We start from the raw sequence: 25,332 nt of genomic DNA on the forward strand, positions 1-25,332 counted from the left end.
CCTTTGGTTTCTTATGAAAGGGACCAAATTTTTACTTTGGGGCCTTGCCCCTGGAGGACTGAAACTATCCTTTAAAGGACTGTCCTCGAAAGGACGCACCTCCTCTAGGGGAGGGCCGAAAGGACGGCCTGCAAGCAGAAAACCTTCATGTCTGCTTGGCTGCAGGGGTAGGCAGGAAAGCGCTGTCTTCTTCCACCTGTGGCCTGCTTAATAGTCTCTTCCAGTTCTGAACCAAATAACAGCTTTCCTTTAAAAGCTAATGCCTCTAAGCCTTCTTAGACTCGTTATCTGCCTTCCAAGCTATAAGCCAGAGCACTCTCCTGGCATTGACAGACACTGAGGAAACTCTGGCAGCCATTTTGAGAGCTTCCTGCTCAACCACATACTCTGCAGCAGCTTTAGGCTTCTCCGCAAGTAGCAACACACAAGGAACAGTATGTCAAATAGTGTACAGGTCAATGACCCACCAATCATGGCCTTAGAGACCCAGGCTGAAGCAATCAGAGGGCGGAGTGTAGCCCACCCTTTCAACCACTGCCTTGCTTGAAGGCTGTTCCCCCCTGCACTGGTAGCACAGTGACTTTTGTATGTCACAGAAACATCTACCACTGAAACTTTCTCCCAGAGGTCTGCATGATCCTCAGTGGGATACAGCTTAAACATCTTTTAGGTATCTAAAACCTTTTATCAGGGGTTTTCCAATAAATCTTGTAAACCCTCGTCTGCAGGGAGATATCATTTTCCTTACGCTGTCTCTTAAAAACAACCTTTGCAGGAGTTTTTTCTTCACAGACAAATTCAATGCCTGTTTAACAGCAGTAAACAAATCCTCCACCCCTGAGGTTGAGGTCTGTGTACTCTCCTTCCTCATCAGCAGCTAACAATGGCACTGAATAAGACCTTTTAGGGGTCCCCACAGAATAACCATAAAACTTGTCCAACAAGTAATTTAAGCCTGCTGATTCCCATAGCAGTATCCTGCATGACCTGCAATAAGTCAGGATCTGTCTGGGTCCGAGGCAAAGAGCTAGAGGACTGCTGAGAGAATGGCAATGGTCTAGGGAAGTTACCAGCCATCACTCTGCCTGTCCAGAAATGCACCAAAGCATTTTCAGACCTGCCCAGGGACTTAGCCCACGCAAGTTCCGATGCACTACCCTCTGGAGTTCACTCCCCATGGGTTTCACAGCAGCGCAATAAATACATAAGCCCCCCTTATCTGCTCAGGGACAAAACTCAGTGTACAACCACTGCAAGCGCTCAATGCATTAAAGGCTCCCTCCCCCAAAACCACAGACTGTTGCACAGACCTGATGTTCTCAATTAACACAGTCACAGCATTAAATGTACATACATTATATACAGAACCAATATATTCAGTTCACTTAGCTTTCTGTAGTCTTCAAAATGGGGAAAGCGATGCCCAGGAAATCCAATCACTCTGTCAGGATCTGTAAGCCAGCTCAGCTCCGCTGCAAGCGTTCTGAATGGCGCCAAAACAGAGTGAGGTAAGGGACCAAGTCCCTGCTGCTGCGGAGTCCGTGACTTTTGGCGCCAACTACCCCCAGACAGCCGCTCCCATTGTAGGATCTCCTAGTTCCAGTATCTCCCCCTCAGCTGGGGACCACTTGGAACATGCCTGTAACAACACTGCTGTCCTCTCATACAGGAGCTCAGTGTGTAAGCTCCGCAGAAAATGGCCGCCGCCATCACGGAGCGCTTGTCCCCCATGATCCCCACCTAGCGTGAAGCCGGTTTCAGAGCGCTCCGGAGCCCAGGCAGCTTCTTAAAAGAAGCTGTAAGCGCTGCACAGGGAGGCCAGACAGCGTCTCCCTTGTGCACAGCGAGCTGACAGGACGCGCTTCTGTCAGCTCCTGCTGCGCTAGCAGTGTGAGGATTCACTAATGAGAATCCTCACACTGTGCCTACCTAGCTAGTGTAAAAGTTAATAAAATAATAAAAACCCTAACTAACTCTACTCCTTCGGCTGCTCCGGCAGCCCTTTAGAATAGCACCCACTCCAGTGGGCACCTAACACAAACTGAGGAGTCTGGGATGCAGTAGGGGAGGAGCATACCCTCCAAAAGCTTTAGGATAGGTGCCTGGCTCCTGCGGACCCTCCTACATCCCAATGTGAAGCTGTGTCACCAGGACCATTGAAAGAGAAGTGAGACACAGGAAAAGGTCAGCATGCGTTTTTCACGTTTTTTGATGTCAACATGGACACTGTAAAAGTTTTAAATACCCATGTGGGTCCTTCCCGGTAATAAAGGGAGATTCCAGTGGAGATGGCTTCATCCAATCAGGGCTGGGACTCCCCTCAACCAATCAACTCATCCCTGATTGGATGTAGCTGTCTCCGCTAGCATTTCCCCCAGTATTGGGGAGGCCCGCATGTGTGTGCAGCTCCTCAAGTCCGGATGTCAGGCAAATTTTTTTTTAAATCCCCTGGATACACAACTGGAGAAAAGGTTCGATCAGTGGGGGAGACTGGCAAGGTGAGTATATGTATATTTGTATGTATGAATGTGTGTATGGTTGTATTAGTGTTCATTCTAGCACCCGCCAACTTTGAAATCCCATGCAGTTCCTCTTCCCTGCCTGGGGTGTCGCTGGCTGCTGCAGTGCTTCTACCACAGTGTGGTCTGTATATCAGCACTGATATGCAAACCAGACCTGTGCTAGAAATAGCACAGCAGACAGCGACAACCCAGGCAGGGAAGAGGAACTGCATAGGTTTTCAAAGTTGGCGGGTGCTAATGTATGATATTAAAGTTGTGGCTCTCCAAGAACCTACATGGGGGGGGGGGGGGGGGGGGGGAGCTTGCCGGGACCTGGAGAATTGCAGAAGTTGTACCGATATTTAAAAAAGGAAAAAGCAATGACCCAGCAAGTGTGATCTTAACACCAATCATAGGGAAATGGTTTGAGGGAATTTTAAAAGATGGTATCCCAGAATACCTATAAATGAATCACATAATCACTAGTCATCAACATGGGTTTGTAAAGAATCATTCATGCCAAACTAACCCAGTACATTTTTATGAGGAAATTAGCAGGAACCTAGACATTGGCAATGCTGTAGATGAGGTATTCCTGGATTTTGCAAAGGCATTCGACACTGAGGCACATACAAAGCTGGAGAACAGAGGGTGGTGCCACAGGGTTCAGTGTTAGGGCCTCTTCTATTTAACATTCATTAATGATATAGAGCAGTGGTTCCAACCTTTTTTGTCTCCCGTACCCCTTGATTAGGATTTTCATTTATGAGTACCCCCTCGTGAAACATTTTAGGGGGTGTGGCCTAAAAATGGGTGTGGCCTCATTTGAAGGGTGTGGCTTAACAGGGGCAAGTCATACTGGCAAAAAAAGTGCAACCACTTGCCTACAATATAATCTCAGCCCATTCTGCGAACAGCATATAAAATAACAGAAAACTGTCAAATCTCTATTACTGAAGCAACAGACATTCCACTGGATCACGTTAGCCTTCCAATAGTGCCAGATACACATATGCTCCCAAAAGTGCCAGTTACACATACAGTGTTCGCGAAAACCCTCAAAAAACATGGGTCCCTGGGACCCTTCACTTATAAAAATTGGGGTCCTACCGGACCTTTTCTGGGTCCCAACAGAAATGAAGGTTCTAAATATCTAACAACTTAAACAGAAAGAAAGGTAAAACTGTTTTGTAAAGCAGTACTGCTTTGGGGGGACAAAATGACGTCAGTACCAACACCGGCATCCTGTCTACTGCCAGGAGATCAGAGCTGGCATCAGTGTAGATACAGGCGCCAGGATCCTAACTGCCAGGATGCTGAATGCGAGTATGCTGGGGCAGGTTGGGGTTGAGGAAGGAGAGTTTAGGTACTAAGGGTAGGCAAGGTTAGGGTTAGGCGCTGTGGGACCCACACTGTACAGGGTCTTCTAGGGGCACACTGACATACACATAATGTACAGGGTCTAGGGGCACACTGACATACACACATACTATACAGGGTCTAGGGGCACACTGACACACTGTACAGGGTATAGGGGCACACTGACATACACACATACTATACAGGGTCTAGGGGCACACTGACATACACACATACTATACAGGGTCTAGGGGCACACTGACACTGTACAGGGTATAGGGGCACACTGACATACACACATACTATACAGGGTCTAGGGGCACACTGACACACTGTACAAGGTATAGGGGCACACTGACATACACACATACTGTACAGGGTCTAGGGGCACACTGACATACACATACTGTACAGGGTCTAGAGGCACACTGACATACACACATACTATACAGGGTCTAGGGGCACACTGACATACACACATACTATACAGGGTCTAGGGGCACACTGACACACACACATACTGTACAGGGTCTAGGGGCACACTGACACACTGTACAAGGTATAGGGGCACACTGACATACACACATACTGTACAGGGTCTAGGGGCACACTGACATACACATACTGTACAGGGTCTAGAGGCACACTGACATACACACATACTATACAGGGTCTAGGGGCACACTGACATACACACATACTATACAGGGTCTAGGGGCACACTGACATACACACATACTATACAGGGTCTAGGGGCACACTGACACACACACATACTGTACAGGGTCTAGGGGCACACTGACACACACACTGTACTTGGGTCTAGGGGTACATTGGTACACACACACACTATTGTAAAGGCACACACACACACACACACACACACACACACACTATTGTAAAGGCACACTGACACACACACACTGTACAGGGTCTAGGGGTACATTGACACACACACACACACACTATTGTAAAGGCACACTGACACACACACTGTACAGGGTCTAGGGGTACATTGACACACACACACACTATTGTAAAGGCACACTGACACACACACTGTACAGGGTCTAGGGGTACATTGACACACACACACACTATTGTAAAGGCACACTGACACACACACTGTACAGGCAGCTTGGGCCCCATAGCCGCTGCATCCCCGGTAGTTATGCAGTGTCAGTCCCCCACATCATGTCATTCTATAACACCTGAGCCGACCTCAGTCCCACAACAAAAATCCAGCAGCTGCCTCACAGCACAGGCTCACAGGCACCACTTCACTTTCCACCCCATAAGCTCCCACACATCCCAGCAATCATTAAGCAATGGCCTCTCCCTTCCCCCCAGCATGCCTCCTCCTCAGTCTCCACAGCACAGATAGTGTCACTGGCGTCCCATCATTAGCCCCTGCCCCCACATGGTATGTACATACCCGGTCATGGTGGTCAAGAGGACCCGGAGCTCCAGGAGGAGTGCTCAGCACGCAGGAATACAGCAGATTTGCCGTTCTCCCAGCAGCGGGTCTGCTTGGCGGAGCGGCAGCGGGTGTCCTGCGCGGCATCCTCCGCCGCTTCCACCCCCAACACGTTTGCGCGCGCAGCACTGACTCCGCCCTGCGGCATGCTGTTGGCCTTTAAGATGGTCTCCTCCGCTGCCGCATCACCACAGAGTCAGCTATTGAGGATAACTCCTCCACAGAAATGCCGGGTCGGGCGGAGCGCGTCCCAGGGGACGCAGCCATCTTTGAAAAATGTGTCCCCGCTATGCAAAAGTGAGTAAAATACTCGCTATAGCGAGTATTTGCGAACCCTGCACATATGCTCCAATGGTGCCAGGTATGCCCCCACAGTGCCAGAAACAGGAATGCCACCACGGTGCCAGGTATGACCCCATGGTACTGGGTATGCGCCCACAGTGCCATCAATGCCCCTATAGTGCCAGCAACAAGTATGCCCCAAAGTGCCAGCAATGCCCCACAGTGCCAGCAACAAGTGTGCCCCAGTGCCAGCAATGCCCCCACAGTGCCAGCAATAAATTCGCCCCCACAGTGCCAGCAATAAATATGCTCCCACAGTGCCAGAAATATGGTATGCCCCCACAGTGCCAGCAATGCCCCACAGTGCCAGCAACAAGTGTGCCCCAGTGCCAGCAATGCCCCCACAGTGCCAGCAATAAATTCGCCCCCACAGTGCCAGCAATAAATATGCTCCCACAGTGCCAGAAATATGGTATGCCCCCACAGTGCCAGAAATATGGTATGCCCCCACAGTGCCAGCAATGCCCCCCACAGTGCCAAGAATTAATATGCCCCCACAGTGCCAGCAATATGGTATGCCCCCAGTGCCAGCAATGCCCCCATAGTATTTCCCAGCAGCAGCACACTCACCATTGATGCTGCTGCCGGGGAGAGGACAGTCCAGTGTCCCCCTGCAGTCACTGTAGATGTCGCCCCTGCTTCTCTCAGGGAAGGAGAGTACAGTACACTGCGCATCTCTCCTTCCCTTCACTGAGACTGACTGGGCTGCCCGCCAATCAAAGTTCGTGGGCCGGCTCCTGATTTGCTGCCGGCCCGCAAGCTCTGATTGGCTGACGGGGGCCCAGTCACAGGGAAGCACGGTGAGGGGTAGGAGAGATGCGCAATGCACTCTCCTCCCCTCAGTCTCAGAAGCTGGCGCGGCGCGTCTGACTGCCGCAGCCGCCATTACAGGCCGGGCCAACGCGTACCCCCGAGCGGGTGGACGCGTACCCCCAGGGGTACGCGTACCACAGGTCGGGAACCACTGATCTAGAGGATGGGATAGTAAGTAGAATCTCAATTTTTGCAAATTACACAAAAATGTGCAGGGTGGTTAGATTGGTTGAGGATGTCAACATTCTACAGTGGGACTTAGATAAACTTGACGAATGGACTGATACATGAGGTACAATGTAGATAAATGTAAGGTTCTGCATCTCAGAGGACAGAACCAGTGTGCGACTTATACAAACGGAGGAGAATTGGGCAAATCAGAATTGGAAATAGACCTAGGAGTCCAATTTGACATTGAACTAGGGTACAGTGCTCAGTGTCATGGTGCAGCCACTAAGGCCAACAGGATACCAGCCTGTATAAGAAGGTGCATGGAAACAGAAGACAATGTAATTATACCTCTGTACAGGGCACTGGTTAGACCTCCCCTGGAATTTGGAGTGCAATTCTGGGCCCCACATTCTTTACATATATACATATATCAGGGGGGCAATATTGTAAACTATCAGGCAACCTCTTTACTCTGAGGTCGGAAACTAGGACACGTGGGCATGCACTCAGACTAGAGGAGAGGAGATTCCGTACCCTTAAAAGGAAAGGGTTATTTACGGTCAGGGCAGGTAAAGGTATGGACACTCTCCCAGGAAAGGTGGTGATGGCAGACACATTGAACACATATAAAATAAGGTTGGACAAACATCTACTGGAACACAACATCCAGGGGTACAAATAATCACTATTCAGCCATAGTTGGAACAGGCGGTAATACTAAAATGGGGATATCACATCTAGTCCATACCACCTAACAGGTCCTGTATAAGGATGAACTTGATGGATGCAATTCTGTTTTGTAACCTCTACTACTATGTAACTATGTAGTCCGACAGCACAGCCCAGTGTTGTTGTTGTTATTGTACACCAATAAATAAACATGGCGCCCACTGCCCAGGGGACCGGGGACAGCCTCTGGCTTCAGCCCTGGACAGGTGAAGCCTGGGAAGAGCCCTTTATTCAGGTGGTCCCCACTCGCACAGGGACCTTGTCCATGGGGTGATGCTCTGACCAGGGGAACTTATATAAAGTGTCCCCCGCTGTGACATCATTCTACTAGCTGTTGGAGCCCGGTGCTGGTTACAAAATACAGGGGACTCCTACTCCATTTGTTCCCCATATTACTGGAATCAGGACCGTTACAAGAGCCCAGTGCTGGATTAAATGCGGCAGGACCCCCTCACTTTGATGTTTTGAATTTGAAAACATCCGAATACGATGTTTTGGAAATGCGATATATTTGTCACGGCAAAACGTACAATTGTTACCGCAGATTTAATAGAAAAAACACATTAAAATACAATTCATAACACTCAAATATACATATAAAGTAAAAACAAACAACATACAACATATAATAGCATATATTATGCAGAGCGAGGCATTATCAATATATGAGGCTTTTGGTACTGTTCAAGTGTATTTTGTGAGGCAGTATGACCATAGTTACCAGTCCCTTAGATGCTGTTCCTTTGGGCTTTGTATATTTAAGGAGGTAATGTCCACTCTATTCCTTTTTCTGAGCAATTCAAATGGGTCCTGCGGTAGTTGGACCGGCTCCAGGTATAAGTGTCCAATTTATAACTCCTTTTAGGCTCTCTTAGCCAATTTCAGCTCACCCAAATTCAGCAGTGTGCAAGGCTGGTAATTGCAGCGTGCAAGGCTGGTAATTGCAGCGTGCAAGGCTGGTAATTGCAGCGTGCAAGGCTGGTAATTGCAGCGTGCAAGGCTGGTAATTGCAGCGTGCAAGGCTGGTAATTGCAGCGTGCAAGGCTGGTAATTGCAGCGTGTCAGGGTGCTGGTACCGGGCTGTAACGGGCTCCAATACGCGTTTCTCCGCCTTAGTAACGCTCGGCGGCTTCCTCAGCTGGATGCCCGACAGCACTAAAGTCTCCCTTTTTATGCGGTGACACCGCATAAAAAGGGAGACTTTAGTGCTGTCGGGCATCCAGCTGAGGAAGCCGCCGAGCGTTACTAAGGCGGAGAAACGCGTATTGGAGCCCGTTACAGCCCGGTACCAGCACCCTGACACGCTGCAATTACCAGCCTTGCACACTGCAATTACCAGCCTTGCACGCTGCAATTACCAGCCTTGCACGCTGCAATTACCAGCCTTGCACGCTGCAATTACCAGCCTTGCACACTGCTGAATTTGGGTGAGCTGAAATTGGCTAAGAGAGCCTAAAAGGAGTTATAAATTGGACACTTATACCTGGAGCCGGTCCAACTACCGCAGGACCCATTTGAATTGCTCAGAAAAAGGAATAGAGTGGACATTACCTCCTTAAATATACAAAGCCCAAAGGAACAGCATCTAAGGGACTGGTAACTATGGTCATACTGCCTCACAAAATACACTTGAACAGTACCAAAAGCCTCATATATTGATAATGCCTCGCTCTGCATAATATATGCTATTATATGTTGTATGTTTTTACTTTATATGTATATTTGAGTGTTATGAATTGTATTTTAATGTGTTTTTTCTATTAAATCAAAGTGATATCATAATACTTTGTAAATTTTACTTTGAGGTAAAACAGCGCCACCTTGTGATAGTATTCTATCACTCCCAAACCTTGTTCTACTAGCAGAGGAACACAATACCTCTGACAGGAGGCGGCAGTTATACCCAAAGGTTTTTTTTAGATACAATTATAGAGAGTTCTTAATTGTGTAGACATATTAGCGCTTCTGTGCGACCTTAGGGTCACCCCTTTTTCTGTTACCGCAGATCACTCACTATTACATATGTGATTTGCAGAACACACGCACTTATGGCCATTTATTAACCCAAAATAATTACACCCTATTACTTCTCGCCCATTGCCCTCATTACTCTGTACTGACAGAGGAGAATGTAGTAGAGGAAGACTGTAGATAAAGAACAAGAAGAATAGGAATCTACAACACTAAAAAAGTGATATAAGTGAGATTCCAAAGAAGAAAAAGGAGCACTCACAAGTCACACACTGCAAACTCACACTCAAAATAACAGACGGGAAAAACTATTCCGCAGCCGACTAGTATGGCAACCTAAACACCTAGAACATTTCCCAGAGGGCAACAGGGAGAATAGAGAACAACAAGTGTGGCTTGGATCTAAAATAATTTTAGTAGCCTTAACTTTACCCCTTTTTGCGCTCACCTGTGCTGGTATCTGTAGGGATTTCCTCCTCCTTACGCTGCTGGTCACCCCTCATATACGTCTCTTCTCCTCCCTCTGTACCTTCTTCCTTATTATCAGTCACATCCGTCTCTTCTCCCCCTGTATCTTCTAAATTATTATCAGTCACATTCGTCTCTTCTTCTCCCTCTGTATCTTCTTCCTTAATATCAGTCACATTCATCTCTACTTCTTCCTCTGTATCTTCTGCCTTAATATCAGTCACATCCGTCTCTTCTTCTTCTTCTGTATCTTCTACCTTATTATCACTCACATCCGTCTCTTCTTCTCCCTCTGTATCTTCTGCCTTAATATCAGTCACATCCGTCTCTTCTTCTCCCTCTGTAGCTTCTTTCTTATTATCAGTCACATACGTCTCGTCTTCTCCGTCTGTATCTTCTTCCTTATTATCAGTCACATACGTCTCTTCTTCTCCCTCTGTATCTTCTACCTTACTATCAGTCACATATGTCTCGTCTCCTAGATTTTCGGACTTTAGATCAGCCAGATCTCCCTAAATAACCCAGAAAACAATAAAATATCAAAGTCTGATGAAATTAATTAAAATAGAACATTGGTAAATAATGTCCCATTCCCAGCAGTCACCTCTCCGGTCACATCCCCCGGTGTTACTGTATAATGTCCCATTCCCAGCAGTCACCTCTCCGGTCACATCCCCCGGTGTTACTGTATAATGTCCCATTCCCAGCAGTCACCTCTCCGGTCACAATCCCCGGTGTTACTGTATAATGTCCCATTCCCAGCAGTCACCTCTCCGGTCACAACCCCCAGTGTTACTGTATAACGTCCCATTCCCAGCAGTCACCTCTCCGGTCACATCCCCCGGTGTTACTGTATAACGTCCCATTCCCAGCAGTCACCTCTCCAGTCACATCCCCCAGTGTTACTGTATAACGTCCCATTCCCAGCAGTCACCTCTCCGGTCACATCCCCCAGTGTTACTGTATAACGTCCCATTCCCAGCAGTCACCTCTCCGGTCACATCCTCTGGTGTTACTGTATAATGTGCCATTCGCAGCAGTCACCTCTCCGGTCACATCCCCCGGTGTTACTGTATAACGTCCCATTCCCAGCAGTCACCTCTCCAGTCACATCCCCCAGTGTTACTGTATAACGTCCCATTCCCAGCAGTCACCTCTCCGGTCACATCCCCCGGTGTTACTGTATAATGCCCCATTCCCAGCAGTCACCTCTACGGTCATATCCTCTGGTGTTACTGTATAATGTGCCATTCGCAGCAGTCACCTTTCCGGTCACATCCCCCCCGGTGTTACTTTATATCGTCCCATTCCCAGCAGTCACCTCTCTGATCACATCCCCCCGATGTTACTGTATAACGTCCCATTCCCAGCAGTCACCTCTCCGGTCACATCCCCCCCGATGTTACTTTATAACGTCCCATTCCCAGCAGTCACCTCTCTGGTCACATTCCCCCGGTGTTACTGTATAACGTCCCATTCCAGGCAGTCACCTCTCCGGTCACATCCCCCCGGTGTTGCTGTAGAATGTCCCATTCCCCGCCGTCACCACTCTGGTCACATCCCCCGATGTTACTGTATAACGTCCAATTCCCAGCAGTCACCTCTCCTGTTATCTCCCCCCCCATGTTACTGCATAACGTCCCATTCCCAGCAGTCACCTCTTTGGTCAAATCCCCCGGTGTTACTGTATAACGTCCCATTTCCAGCAGTCACCTCTCCGGTCACATCCCCGGTGTTACTGTATAATGCCCCATTCCCAGCAGTCACCTCTCTGGTCACATACCCCGGGATTACTGTATACCGTCAAATTCCCAGCAGTCACCTCTCCCTTCACATCCCACGGTGTTACTGTATAACGTCCCACTCCCAGCAGTCACGTCTCCGATCACATCCTCGGTGTTACTGCATAACGTCCCATTCCCAGCAGTCACCTCTCCGGTCATATCCCCTCAATGTTACTGTATAATGTCCCATTCCCAGTAGCCACCTCTCCAGTCACAAACCCGGTGGTACTGTATAACGTCCCATTCCCAGCAGTCACCTCTCCGGTCACATTCCCCAGTGGTACTGTATAACGTCCCATTCCCAGCAGTCACCTTTCCGGTCACATCCCCTGGTGTTGCTGTAGAACATCCCATTCCCAGCAGTCACCTCTCCGGTCACATCCCCCGGTGTTACTGTATAATGTCCCCATTCCCAGCAGCCACATCTCTGGTCATATCCCCTGGTGTTACTGTATAATGTGCCATTCCCAGCAGTCACCTCTACGGTCACATCCCCCCCGGTGTTACTTTATATCGTCCCATTCCCAGCAGTCACCTCTCTGGTCACATCCCCCGCTGTTACTGTATAACGTCCCATTCCCCGCCGTCACCTCTCCGGTCACATCCCCCCCATGTTACTGTATAACGTCCCATTCCCAGCTTTCACCTCTCTGGTCACATCCCCTGGTGTTACTGTATAACGCCCCATTCCCAGCAGTCACCTCTCCTGTTATCTCCCCCAGTGTTACTGTATAAAGTCCCATTCCCAGCGGTCACATCCCCCGGTGTTACTGTATAACGTCCCATTCCCAGCAGTCACCTCTCCGGTCACATCCCCCGGTGTTACTTTATATCGTCCCATTCCCAGCAGTCACCTCTCTGGTCACATCCCCCCGGTGTTACTGTATAACGTCCCATTCCCAGCAGTCACCTCTCCGGTCACATCCCCCCCGATGTTACTTTATAACGTCCCATTCCCAGCAGTCACCTCTCTGGTTACATTCCCCCGGTGTTACTGTATAACGTCCCATTCCCAGCAGTCACCTCTCCGGTCACATCACCCGGTGTTGCTGTAGAACATCCCATTCCCCGCCGTCACCTCTCTGGTCACATCCCCTGGTGTTACTGTATAACGTCCAATTCCCAGCAGTCACCTCTCCTGTTATCTCCCCCCCCCCATGTTACTGTATAACGTCCTTTCCCAGCAGTCACCTCTCCGATCACATCCTCGGTATTACTGTATAATGTCCCATTCCCAGCAGTCACCTCTCCGGTCACATCCCCCGGTGTTACTGTATAATGTCACATTCCCAGCAGTCATCTCTCCAGTCACATCCCCCGGTGTTACTGTATAATGTCCCATTCCCCGCCGTCACCTCTCTGGTCACATCCCCCGTGTTACTGTATTAATGTCCCATTCCCAGCAGTCACCTCTCCGGTCACATCCCCTGGTGTTACTGTATAATGTCCCATTCACAGCAGTCACCTCTCCGGTCACATCCCCCGGTGTTACTGTATAATGTCCCATTCCCAGCAGTCATCTCTCCAGTCACATCCCCCCGGTGTTACTGTATAATGTCCCATTCCCAGCAGTCACCTCTCCGGTCACATCCCCCGGTGTTACTGTATAATGTCCCATTCCCCGCCGTCACCTCTCTGGTCACATCCCCCGTGTTACTGTATTAATGTCCCATTCCCAGCAGTCACCTCTCCGATCACATCCTCGGTGTTACTGCATAACGTCCCATTCCCAGCAGTCACCTCTCCAGTCACATCCCCCGGTGTTACTGTATAATGTCCCATTCCCAGCAGTCACCTCTCTGGTCACATCCCCCGGTGTTACTGTATAATGTCCCATTCCCAGCAGTCACCTCTCCAGTCACATCCCCATGGTGTTACTGTATAACGTCCCATTCCCAGCAGTCACCTCTCCGGTCGCATCCCCCAGTGTTACTGTATTAATGTCCCATTCCCAGCAGTCACCTCTCCTGTCACAACCCCCGGTGTTACTGTATAATGTTCCATTCCCAGCAGTCACCTCTCCAGTCACATCCCGCGTTGTAACTGTATCATGCCCCATTCCCAGCAGTCACCTCCCCGGTGTTACTGTATAATGTCCCATTCACAGCAGTCACCTCTCTGGTCACAACCCCGGTGTTACTGTATTAATGTCCCATTCCCAGCAGTCACCTCTCCGGTCACAACCCCTGGTGTTACTTTATAATGCCCCATTCCCAGCAATCACCTCTCCGGTCACATCCCCCGGCGTTGCTGTATAACGTCCCATTCCCCGCCGTCACCTCTCCGGTCACACACCCCCCCCATGTTACTGTATAACGTCCCATTCCCAGCAGTCACCTCTCTGGTCACATCCCCCGGTGTTACTGTATAACGTCCCATTCCCAGCAGTCACCTCTCCGGTCACATCCCCCGGTGTTACTGTATAACGTCCCATTCCCAGCAGTCACCTCTTCGGTCACATCCCCCGGTGTTACTGTATAACGTCCAATTCCCAGCAGTCACCTCTCCGGTCACATCCCCCCGGTGTTACTGTATAACGTCCCATTCCCAGCTTTCACCTCTCTGGTCACATCCCCTGGTGTTACTGTATAACGCCCCATTCCCAGCAGTCACCTCTCCTGTTATCTCCCCCAGTGTTACTGTATAAAGTCCCATTCCCAGCGGTCACATCCCCCGGTGTTACTGTATAATGCCCCATTCCCAGCAGTCACCTCTCCGGTCACATCCCCCGGTGTTACTTTATATCGTCCCATTCCCAGCAGTCACCTCTCTGGTCACATCCCCCCGGTGTTACTGTATAACGTCCCATTCCCAGCAGTCACCTCTCCGGTCACATCATCCGGTGTTACTGTATAACGTCCAATTCCCAGCAGTCACCTCTCCGGTCACATCACCCGGTGTTGCTGTAGAACATCCCATTCCCCGCCGTCACCTCTCTGGTCACATCCCCCGCTGTTACTGTATAACGTCCCATTCCAAGCAGTCACCTCTCCGGTCATATCCCCTGGTGTTACTGTATAATGTGCCATTCCCAGCAGTCACCTCTACGGTCACATCCCCCCCGGTGTTACTTTATATCGTCCCATTCCCAGCAGTCCCCTCTCTGGTCACATCCCCCCGGTGTTACTGTATAACGTCCCATTCCCAGCCGTCACCTCTCTGGTCACATCCCCCGTGTTACTGTATTAATGTCCCATTCCCAGCAGTCACCTCTCCGGTCACATCCCCTGGTGTTACTGTATAATGTCCCATTCACAGCAGTCACCTCTCCGGTCACATCCCCCGGTGTTACTGTATAATGTCCCATTCCCAGCAGTCATCTCTCCAGTCACATCCCCCCGGTGTTACTGTATAATGTCCCATTCCCAGCAGTCACCTCTCCGGTCACATCCCCCGGTGTTACTGTATAATGTCCCATTCCCCGCCGTCACCTCTCTGGTCACATCCCCCGTGTTACTGTATTAATGTCCCATTCCCAGCAGTCACCTCTCCGATCACATCCTCGGTGTTACTGCATAACGTCCCATTCCCAGCAGTCACCTCTCCAGTCACATCCCCCGGTGTTACTGTATAATGTCCCATTCCCAGCAGTCACCTCTCTGGTCACATCCCCCGGTGTTACTGTATAATGTCCCATTCCCAGCAGTCACCTCTCCAGTCACATCCCCATGGTGTTACTGTATAACGTCCCATTCCCAGCAGTCACCTCTCCGGTCGCATCCCCCAGTGTTACTGTATTAATGTCCCATTCCCAGCAGTCACCTCTCCTGTCACAACCCCCGGTGTTACTGTATAATGTTCCATTCCCAGCAGTCACCTCTCCAGTCACATCCCGCGTTGTAACTGTATCATGCCCCATTCCCAGCAGTCACCTCCCCGGTGTTACTGTATAATGTCCCATTCACAGCAGTCACCTCTCTGGTCACAACCCCGGTGTTACTGTATTAATGTCCCATTCCCAGCAGTCACCTCTCCGGTCACAACCCCTGGTGTTACTTTATAATGCCCCATTCCCAGCAATCACCTCTCCGGTCACATCCCCCGGCGTTGCTGTATAACGTCCCATTCCCCGCCGTCACCTCTCCGGTCACACCCCCCCCCCATGTTACTGTATAACGTCCCATTCCCAGCAGTCACCTCTCTGGTCACATCCCCCGGTGTTACTGTATAACGTCCCATTCCCAGCAGTCACCTCTCCGGTCACATCCCCCGGTGTTACTGTATAACGTCCCATTCCCAGCAGTCACCTCTTCGGTCACATCCCCCGGTGTTACTGTATAACGTCCAATTCCCAGCAGTCACCTCTCCGGTCACATCCCCCCGGTGTTACTGTATAACGTCCCATTCCCAGCTTTCACCTCTCTGGTCACATCCCCTGGTGTTACTGTATAACGCCCCATTCCCAGCAGTCACCTCTCCTGTTATCTCCCCCAGTGTTACTGTATAAAGTCCCATTCCCAGCGGTCACATCCCCCGGTGTTACTGTATAATGCCCCATTCCCAGCAGTCACCTCTCCGGTCACATCCCCCGGTGTTACTTTATATCGTCCCATTCCCAGCAGTCACCTCTCTGGTCACATCCCCCCGGTGTTACTGTATAACGTCCCATTCCCAGCAGTCACCTCTCCGGTCACATCATCCGGTGTTACTGTATAACGTCCAATTCCCAGCAGTCACCTCTCCGGTCACATCACCCGGTGTTGCTGTAGAACATCCCATTCCCCGCCGTCACCTCTCTGGTCACATCCCCCGCTGTTACTGTATAACGTCCCATTCCAAGCAGTCACCTCTCCGGTCATATCCCCTGGTGTTACTGTATAATGTGCCATTCCCAGCAGTCACCTCTACGGTCACATCCCCCCCGGTGTTACTTTATATCGTCCCATTCCCAGCAGTCCCCTCTCTGGTCACATCCCCCCGGTGTTACTGTATAACGTCCCATTCCCAGCAGTCACCTCTCCGGTCACAACCCCCGGTGTTACTGTATAATGCCCCATTCCCAGCAGCCACCTCCCCAGTGTTACTGTATAATGTTCCATTCCCAGCAGTCACCTCTCCGGTCACATCCGCCGGTGTTACTGTATAACGTCCCATTCCCCGCCGTCACCTCTCCGGTCACATCCCCCCCATGTTACTGTATAACGTCCCATTCCCAGCTTTCACCTCTCTGGTCACATCCCCTGATGTTACTGTATAACGCCCCATTCCCAGCAGTCACCTCTCCTGTTATCTCCCCTGATGTTACTGTATAACGCCCCATTCCCAGCAGTCACCTCTCCTGTTATCTCCCCCAATGTTACTGTATAAAGTCCCATTCCCAGCGGTCACATCCCCCGGTGTTACTGTATAACGTCCCATTCCCCAGCAGTCACCTCTCCGGTCACATCCCCCGGTGTTACTTTATATCGTCCCATTCCCAGCAGTCACCTCTCTGGTCACATCCCCCCGGTGTTATTCTATATCGTCCCATTCCCAGCAGTCACCTCTCTGGTCACATTCCCCCGGTGTTACTGTATAACGTCCCATTCCCAGCAGTCACCTCTCCGGTCACATCACCCGGTGTTGCTGTAGAACATCCCATTCCCCGCCGTCACCTCTCTGGTCACATCCCCTGGTGTTACTGTATAACGTCCAAGTCCCAGCAGTCACCTCTCCTGTTATCCCCCCCCCCCCCCATGTTACTGTATAACGTCCTTTCCCAGCAGTCACCTCTCCGATCACATCCTCGGTGTTACTGTATGATGTCCCATTCCCAGCAGTCACCTCTCCGGTCACATCCCCTGGTGTTACTGTATAATGTCCCATTCCCAGCAGTCACCTCTCCGGTCACATCCCCCGGTGTTACTGTATAATGTCCCATTCCCAGCAGTCATCTCTCCAGTCACATCCCCCCGGTGTTACTGTATAATGTCCCATTCCCAGCAGTCACCTCTCCGGTCACATCCCCCGGTGTTACTGTATAATGTCCCATTCCCAGCAGTCACCTCTCCAGTCACATCCCCCCGGTGTTACTGTATAACGTCCCATTCCCAGCAGTCACCTCTCCGGTCGCATCCCCCAGTGTTACTGTATTAATGTCCCATTCCCAGCAGTCACCTCTCCGGTCACTTCCCCCGTCTTACTGTATTAATGTCCCATTCCCAGTAGTCACCTCTCCGATCACATTCTCGGTGTTACTGCATAACGTCCCATTCCCAGCAGTCACCTCTCCAGTCACATCGCCCGGTGTTACTGTATAATGTCCCATTCCCAGCAGTCACCTCTCCGGTCACATCCCCCGGTGTTACTGTATAATGTCCCATTCCCAGCAGTCACCTCTCCAGTCACATCCCCCCGGTGTTACTGTATAACGTCCCATTCCCAGCAGTCACCTCTCCGGTCGCATCCCCCAGTGTTACTGTATTAATGTCCCATTCCCAGCAGTCACCTCTCCTGTCACAACCCCCGGTGTTACTGTATAATGTTCCATTCCCAGCAGCCACCTCTCCGGTCACATCCCCCGGTGTTACTGTATAATGTCCCATTCCCAGCAGTCACCTCTCCGGTCACAACCCCGGTGTTACTGTATAATATCCCATTCCCAGCAGTCACCTCTCTGGTCACAACCCCGGTGTTACTGTATTAATGTCCCATTCCCAGCAGTCACCTCTCCGGTCACAACCCCTGGTGTTACTTTATAATGCCCCATTTCCCAGCAATCACATCCCCCGGCGTTGCTGTATAACGTCCCATTCCCCGCCGTCACCTCTCCGGTCACATCCCCCGGTGTTACTGTATAACGTCCAATTCCCAGCAGTCACCTCTCCGGTCACATCCCCCGGTGTTACTGTATAATGTCCCATTCCCAGCAGACACCTCTCCGGTCACATCCCCCCGGTGTTACTGTATAACGTCCCATTCCCCGCCGTCACCTCTCCGGTCACATCCCCCCATGTTACTGTATAACGTCCCATTCCCAGCTTTCACCTCTCTGGTCACATCCCCTGGTGTTACTGTATAACGTCCCATTCCCAGCAGTCACCTCTACTGTTATCTCCCCCAGTGTTACTGTATAAAGTCCCATTCCCAGCGGTCACATCCCCCGGTGTTACTGTATAATGCCCCATTCCCAGCAGTCACCTCTCCGGTCACATCCCCCGGTGTTACTTTATATCGTCCCATTCCCAGCAGTCACCTCTCTGGTCACATCCCCCCGGTGTTACTGTATAACGTCCCATTCCCAGCAGTCACCTCTCCGGTCACATCCCCCCGATGTTACTGTATAACGTCCTTTCCCAGCAGTCACCTCTCCGATCACATCCTCAGTGTTACTGTATAATGTCCCATTCCCCGCCGTCACCTCTCCGGTCACATCCCCAGTGTTACTGTATAACATCCCATTCCCAACAGCCACCTCTCCGGTCACATCCCCAGTGTTACTGTATTAACGTCCCATTTCCAGCAGTCACCTCTCCGGTCACAACCCCCGGTGTTACTGTATAATGCCCCATTCCCAGCAATCACCTCTCCGGTCACATCCCCCGGTGTTGCTGTATAATGTCCCATTCCCAGCAGTCACCTCTCCGGTCACATCCCCCAGTGTTACTGTATAATGTCCCATTCCCAGCAGTCACCTCTCCGGTCACATCCCCCGGTGTTACTGTATAATGTCCCATTCCCAGCAGTCACCTCTCCGGTCACATCCCCCAGTGTTACTGTATAATGTCCCATTCCCAGCAGTCACCTCTGTGGTCACATCCCCCTGGTGTTACTGTATAACGTCCCATTCCCAGCAGTCACCTCCCGCATCACATCCTCCCCGTATTACTGTATAATGTCCCATTCCCAGCAGTTACCTCTCCGGTCACATCCCCCGGTGTTACTGTATAACGTCCCATTCCCAGCAGTCACCTCTCCGGTCACATCCCCCCCCCCCGTGTTACTGTATAACGCCCCATTCCCAGCAGTCACCTCTCCGGTCACATCCCCGGTGTTACTGTATAATGTCCCATTCCCAGCAGTCACCTCTCCGGTCACAACCCCGGTGTTACTGTATAATATCCCATTCCCAGCAGTCACCTCTCCGGTCACATCCCCCGGTGTTACTGTATAACGTCCCATTCCCAGCAGTCACCTCTCCGATCACATCCCCCCCGTGTTACTGTATAACGCCCCATTCCCAGCAGTCACCTCTCCGGTCACATCCCCGGTGTTACTGTATAATGTCCCTATCCCAGCAGTCACCTCTCCGGTCACATCCCCCGGTGTTACTGTATAACGTTCCATTCCCAGCAGTCACCTCTCCGGTCACATCCCCCGGTGTTACTGTATAACGTTCCATTCCCAGCAGTCACCTCTCCGGTCACATCCCCCGGTGTTACTGTATAACGTTCCATTCCCAGCAGTCACCTCTCCGGTCACATCCCCCGGTGTTACTGTATAACGTTCCATTCCCAGCAGTCACCTCTCCGGTCACATCCCCCGGTGTTACTGTATAACGTTCCATTCCCAGCAGTCACCTCTCCGGTCACATCCCCCGGTGTTACTGTATAACGTTCCATTCCCAGCAGTCACCTCTCCGGTCACATCCCCCAGTGTTACTGTATAATGCCCCATTCCCAGCAGGCACCTCTCCGGTCACATCCCCCAGTGTTACTGTATAATGTCCCATTCCCAGCAGTCACCTCTCCTGTCACATCCCCCGGTGTTACTGTATAATGCCCCATTCCCAGCAGTCACCTCTCCGGTCACATCCCCCGGTGTTACTGTATAATGTCCCATTCCCAGCAGTCACCTCTCCGGTCACATCCCCCAGTGTTACTGTATAACGTCCCATTCCCAGCAGTCACTTCTCCGGCCACATCCCCCGGTGTTACTGTAGAATGTCCCATTCCCAGCAATCACCTCTCCTGTTATGTCCCCCCAGTGTTACTGTATAACGTTCCATTCCCAGCAGTCACCTCTCCGGTCACATCCCCCGGTGTTACTGTATAACGTTCCATTCCCAGCAGTCACCTCTCCGGTCACATCCCCCGGTGTTACTGTATAACGTTCCATTCCCAGCAGTCACCTCTCCGGTCACATCCCCCGGTGTTACTGTATAATGTCCCATTCCCAGCAGTCACCTCTCCTGTCACATCCCCGGTGTTACTGTATAATGCCCCATTCCCAGCAGTCACCTCTCCGGTCACATCCCCCGGTGTTACTGTATAATGTCCCATTCCCAGCAGTCACCTCTCCGGTCACATCCCCCCGTGTTACTGTATAACGTCCCATTCCCAGCAGTCACCTCTCCGGTCACATCCCCCGGTGTTACTGTATAATGTCCCATTCCCAGCAATCACCTCTCCTGTTATGTCCCCCCAGTGTTACTGTATAACGTTCCATTCCCAGCAGTCACCTCTCCGGTCACATCCCCCGGTGTTACTGTATAATGCCCCATTCCCAGCATTCACCTCTCCTGTTACATCCCCGGGTGTTACTGTATAACGTCCCATTCCCAGCAGTCACCTCTCCCGTCACATCCTCCCCGTATTACTGTATAATGTCCCATTCCCAGCAGTTACCTCTCCGGTCACATCCCCCGGTGTTACTGTATAACGTCCCATTCCCAGCAGTCACCTCTCCGGTCACATCCCCCCCCCCCCGTGTTACTGTATAACGCCCCATTCCCAGCAGTCACCTCTCCGGTCACATCCCCCGGTGTTACTGTATAATATCCCATTCCCAGCAGTCACCTCTCCGGTCACATCCCCCGGTGTTACTGTATAACGTTCCATTCCCAGCAGTCACCTCTCCGGTCACATCCCCCAGTGTTACTGTATAATGCCCCATTCCCAGCAGGCACCTCTCCAGTCACATCCCCCCGTGTTACTGTATAATGTCCCATTCCCAGCAGTCACCTCTCCTGTCACATCCCCGGTGTTACTGTATAATGCCCCATTCCCAGCAGTCACATCCCCCAGTGTTACTGTATAACGTTCCATTCCCAGCAGTCACCTCTCCGGTCACATCCCCCGGTGTTACTGTATAACGTCCAATTCCCAGCAGTCACCTCTCCAGTCAGCAGCTGGATGATCTTGTTGGTGAGTTCCAGGATCCTCTGGTCAGTGTTTCTCTCATGTATCGGTGAGTGAGATGGAGACAGTGGGGTGTGGTTCTGGGTCCTGCTTTGTCCTCCTGACACACTGGAGCATACATTGGGTGTCACAGGATCTTTCTTCTTCACTACTGTGTAATCCTGTGTTGAAGAAGACACAAAAAAAAACCCAAAGTTTTATTACCATTAAAATTTGTTCTAGAATGTTCTGCATCAATCTCCGAACTCATCCGTGTTTTATTACATTCCGGAAATCCCTCACCTCCCCAGTCAGCAGGTAGATGATCTCCAGGGTGAGATTTAATATCCTCTCAGTCATGTGACTCCTGTCCTGGTCCATCCCCAGAGAAGCAAGGACGTGTCTCATCCTCATGTGACTTCTAATAAAGACTCTGGTGCTTTAACACTTCACTGTCCAGGAATAAATACAATAGTTATAAACAGCAGGACATGCTCATCTCTCTGTTTCATATCCAAGTAAGTTACATGTACTGTGATGGCCGCTATTAGCCTGGCGCTCACAGGAGCAGTATGAAGCAGGGACATGTTATACTGAATATATGACATGGGGATGAGGGGGAATTATAAAGCGGGCAGTAAGTTATTATGCGGATAGCTGGTGGGCATTATGAGGGGGGGGGTTTGGGCGGTGTGATGTGGTACTTACGCCATGGTAGCGCATATGAGGGTATACAGTGCTTATTATTAGGCTGAGGTGTGCCTGAAGGGTCACCATGGTGAGAGTCAGGGAGATATGAGGGGGGAATGATGATGTGGGAGATGTGCAGCCATTGTATAGGAGTCCCTAGGCCATGAGGTGGGGGGATGGGGGGGGTCACAGCCACATGGTGCTGGCGTTACACCTTCATAATTCATGTGTTGCCATGTAATATCTATACACACACATACCCCCAACCAGTCACAGCTTCCTCTCACCCGCAAGATAATATGCACTCCCGATTTAAGGTATGTGTGCTTCTACCCGACCGGGGTCTGCGTTCCACTCCTCTTCCGGGAAATGCGTTCCACCCGGCTTCCCGCTTGATGGGGGTTAATACCAGTTTCCGCCGGGCGGCTTGCTGAGCAGCAGGAAGAGGACTCGGTCTCGGAGGCAGCAGCCGGTGATCGGTATTATACCTGTACTACTATTACTACTGTTATTGTGATACACTTTAGACTCTCACCACTGTGCCCCTTGTTCCATACCCTTCCTGCTGCCCAGTCATCTCCCCATCAACTGCTGATGGTGTCATCTGTGTTTTGCATCGATGGTGATTCATCGATGCCCGTCACACACCGTAAAGTGAGCTGCTGGGATACAGTGTTTGGGGCTCAGTCAGTACCATTCCCCCTGTGCCGGGTGACAAATAAAAACATTGCAGCCTCCTCTGCCAGATCAGATCTCCACCACTGATAGCAAATCCACCGATGATGGCCTGACATTGATTGTAAATGGGTGTCACTAGCACCCTGCTCTGGAGCTGTGCACTAATGGGAATTGGAAGTTATTTTATTTGGGGTATGGGTAAAAACCGGACCAGGACAAAACCGCCGGACCAGACATCAAACTCTGCATTTTGGAGCTTGTAGCGTCCGGTCTGGGGGGTGTCCTGTCCGGGGTTGTCCTGTCCTGGGGGGCTGCCTGTGACACCTGTCACCAGGTAGAGGAGGAGGGGTAGAATAAAGCCTCCCTGTATGGTCCGGGCATGTAGCAAAAAACGGACAGTCTGGACCACACGGGGATGCTGTAATCTCCCCTTCCACATGTCCCTGATGATAGCTATCACAGGGACCCCCCTGGACAAGACACCCCCCGGACCGGACCCTATAAGCTCCGGACTGCAGATTTTGATGTCCTGTCCGGCGGTCCGGAGTCTAGTCCGGTCCGGTTTTTACATAGTCCCTTTTATTTGGTTTCTTTTTTTGTTTGGTACATAATGAATAATGTGGAACCCCCTCTGGAAATGGTTTGATCCAGCGTGTGCGGGAAGACCAGCGCTCTCTGCAGCCCCAACATGATGGGAAATGATACAGTAATGGGCCCTACACACAAGGCGATATTCAGCTATTTTCTGAGAGATTTTGCATAACTTAAAAAAATCGCTTAGAAAATGGCAGAATATCGATGTGTGTGATGCAAAAGCACGGCCCCGGATCTGGCTGCGATCGATTAAGTGATACCTCTAGCAGAGGGAGTAACGCCATAGCCAGGGGATACGCTAGACAGGGTGTCAGGAATGTCCCCCGGCTGTGGCGTTACACCCTCTGCCAGTGGTTGATATCGTTATCACAGTGAAGGCGACTGCGGTATCATGTAATCATGCATTTACTGAGTATCGGCGGCTTTTTCAGTGCACATATTTAAGGAAAAAATAAATGCCAGCTGCTGATATCTATGTGTATTCTATCCAATGCATATATCCGCCCGTAAGCCAAATAGCTCACATCTAAGCACCGGAACCGCCCGGATACAAACACTTTGCCAAGCGCTACCTTGGCACAAGGAATCAGTCTAAAACAACAGGGATCTTTCCATATGCTCACCTAGGGGCCTAATTCAGAGCTGGCTGCTAATTTTCAGAGCCCTTATATAAGATATACGCCGCCCCGCCAGAGTGAGATTCTGCCCTGGCAAGCCTGCGAGTCATCAAATGGTTTTTCCCGTGTGTGCAGTCTGTGTGGAGCCCAGGACTTACTCAGTGGCTGATCAGGGGCGGAGCTGACGTCACATGACTTCCCCCTGACACGGCTGGGCACGCCTGTGTATTCCCGGACACTCCCAGAGAGCGCCTGGTTACCGCCCCCAAATGCCGGATCGTAGCAGGATTGTATCCAGGCTTCAGCACAGATGGTTTAATCAGAATCCCTCAGATACTAATTAAGTCACCTGTGCTCAAGCATGGATATCTACAAAACCTGCACTGTTGGTGTGCCTTGAGGACCGTGGTTGGGAATGCCTGGTGTAGATGGTACCAAAAGACCCCGTGGGCGGCTTTAATGGAAGATGCAGAACCTCCTGCAGTTCTGTGACCCAATAGATGATGGCGGTACCTCGGGGTTGGTGAAGGTCCTTGGAATGTTAATGTTAGTTAGAGGCTGTCTCCGTTTTAGGCTGCAGGGAGGGGGGGGGGGGTAGGATTAGTCACTAGTGGGGGGACCAAGGCTGCAGGGAGGGGATATGGTCCACAGTGATTAGGTCGACAACGGGAAAATGGTTAACATGGAATTGGTTGACACATGAAAAGATGCCTGACATATATCCTCATAACAGTACCCCGTTCCCCGCATGGCTCGCTACGCTCGGAACACCATTATAATCACTTGGGCAGTGCCGAAGTCGGGTTAAAAAAACATTCATGCCGACTTTGGTTCCCCAACACATATCTGGTGGCCATGTTTGACTTTCCGGCCCTTTAGGAAGGAGGTGATAGCGCTCCCAAGAGAAATCCTAGGCCCAGAAATTCCTGATGGTCCTGAATTGTTATTAGCGCGGCAAAAGCAGTCATACCGCTCCACTGGGATTCCACCTTCCCACCGCCCCTTTCCCAATGGTCCCAGAGGATAGAAGTGTATAGAACAATGGACGGCATTATAATGTCTGCGTCTGACACATTCCCCTGGCTAGAATTCTGGGAAACG

General features: G+C 50.8%; 1 protein-coding gene across 1 annotated transcript in view; it reads right to left on the reverse strand.

Moving 5' to 3' along the window:
* The window catches only part of LOC146009533 (uncharacterized), a 134,639-nt gene extending 111,778 nt beyond the window's left edge, over window positions 1-22,861 (reverse strand). Inside the window, exons 1-4 of the mRNA XM_083149976.1 lie at window positions 22,630-22,861; window positions 21,956-22,104; window positions 21,649-21,834; window positions 9,812-10,343 (exon numbers count right to left, since the gene is read on the reverse strand). Coding sequence (XP_083006102.1) covers window positions 9,812-10,343; window positions 21,649-21,834; window positions 21,956-22,066 — 829 coding nt within the window. The 5' untranslated portion in view covers window positions 22,067-22,104; window positions 22,630-22,861. The remainder of the gene's footprint in view (window positions 1-9,811; window positions 10,344-21,648; window positions 21,835-21,955; window positions 22,105-22,629) is intronic.
* Between the last annotated feature and the right edge of the window lie 2,471 nt (window positions 22,862-25,332).

This window comes from Crinia signifera, chromosome 6, assembly GCF_055691185.1.
Source record: "Crinia signifera chromosome 6, ASM5569118v1, whole genome shotgun sequence".
NCBI lineage: Eukaryota > Metazoa > Chordata > Amphibia > Anura > Myobatrachidae > Crinia > Crinia signifera.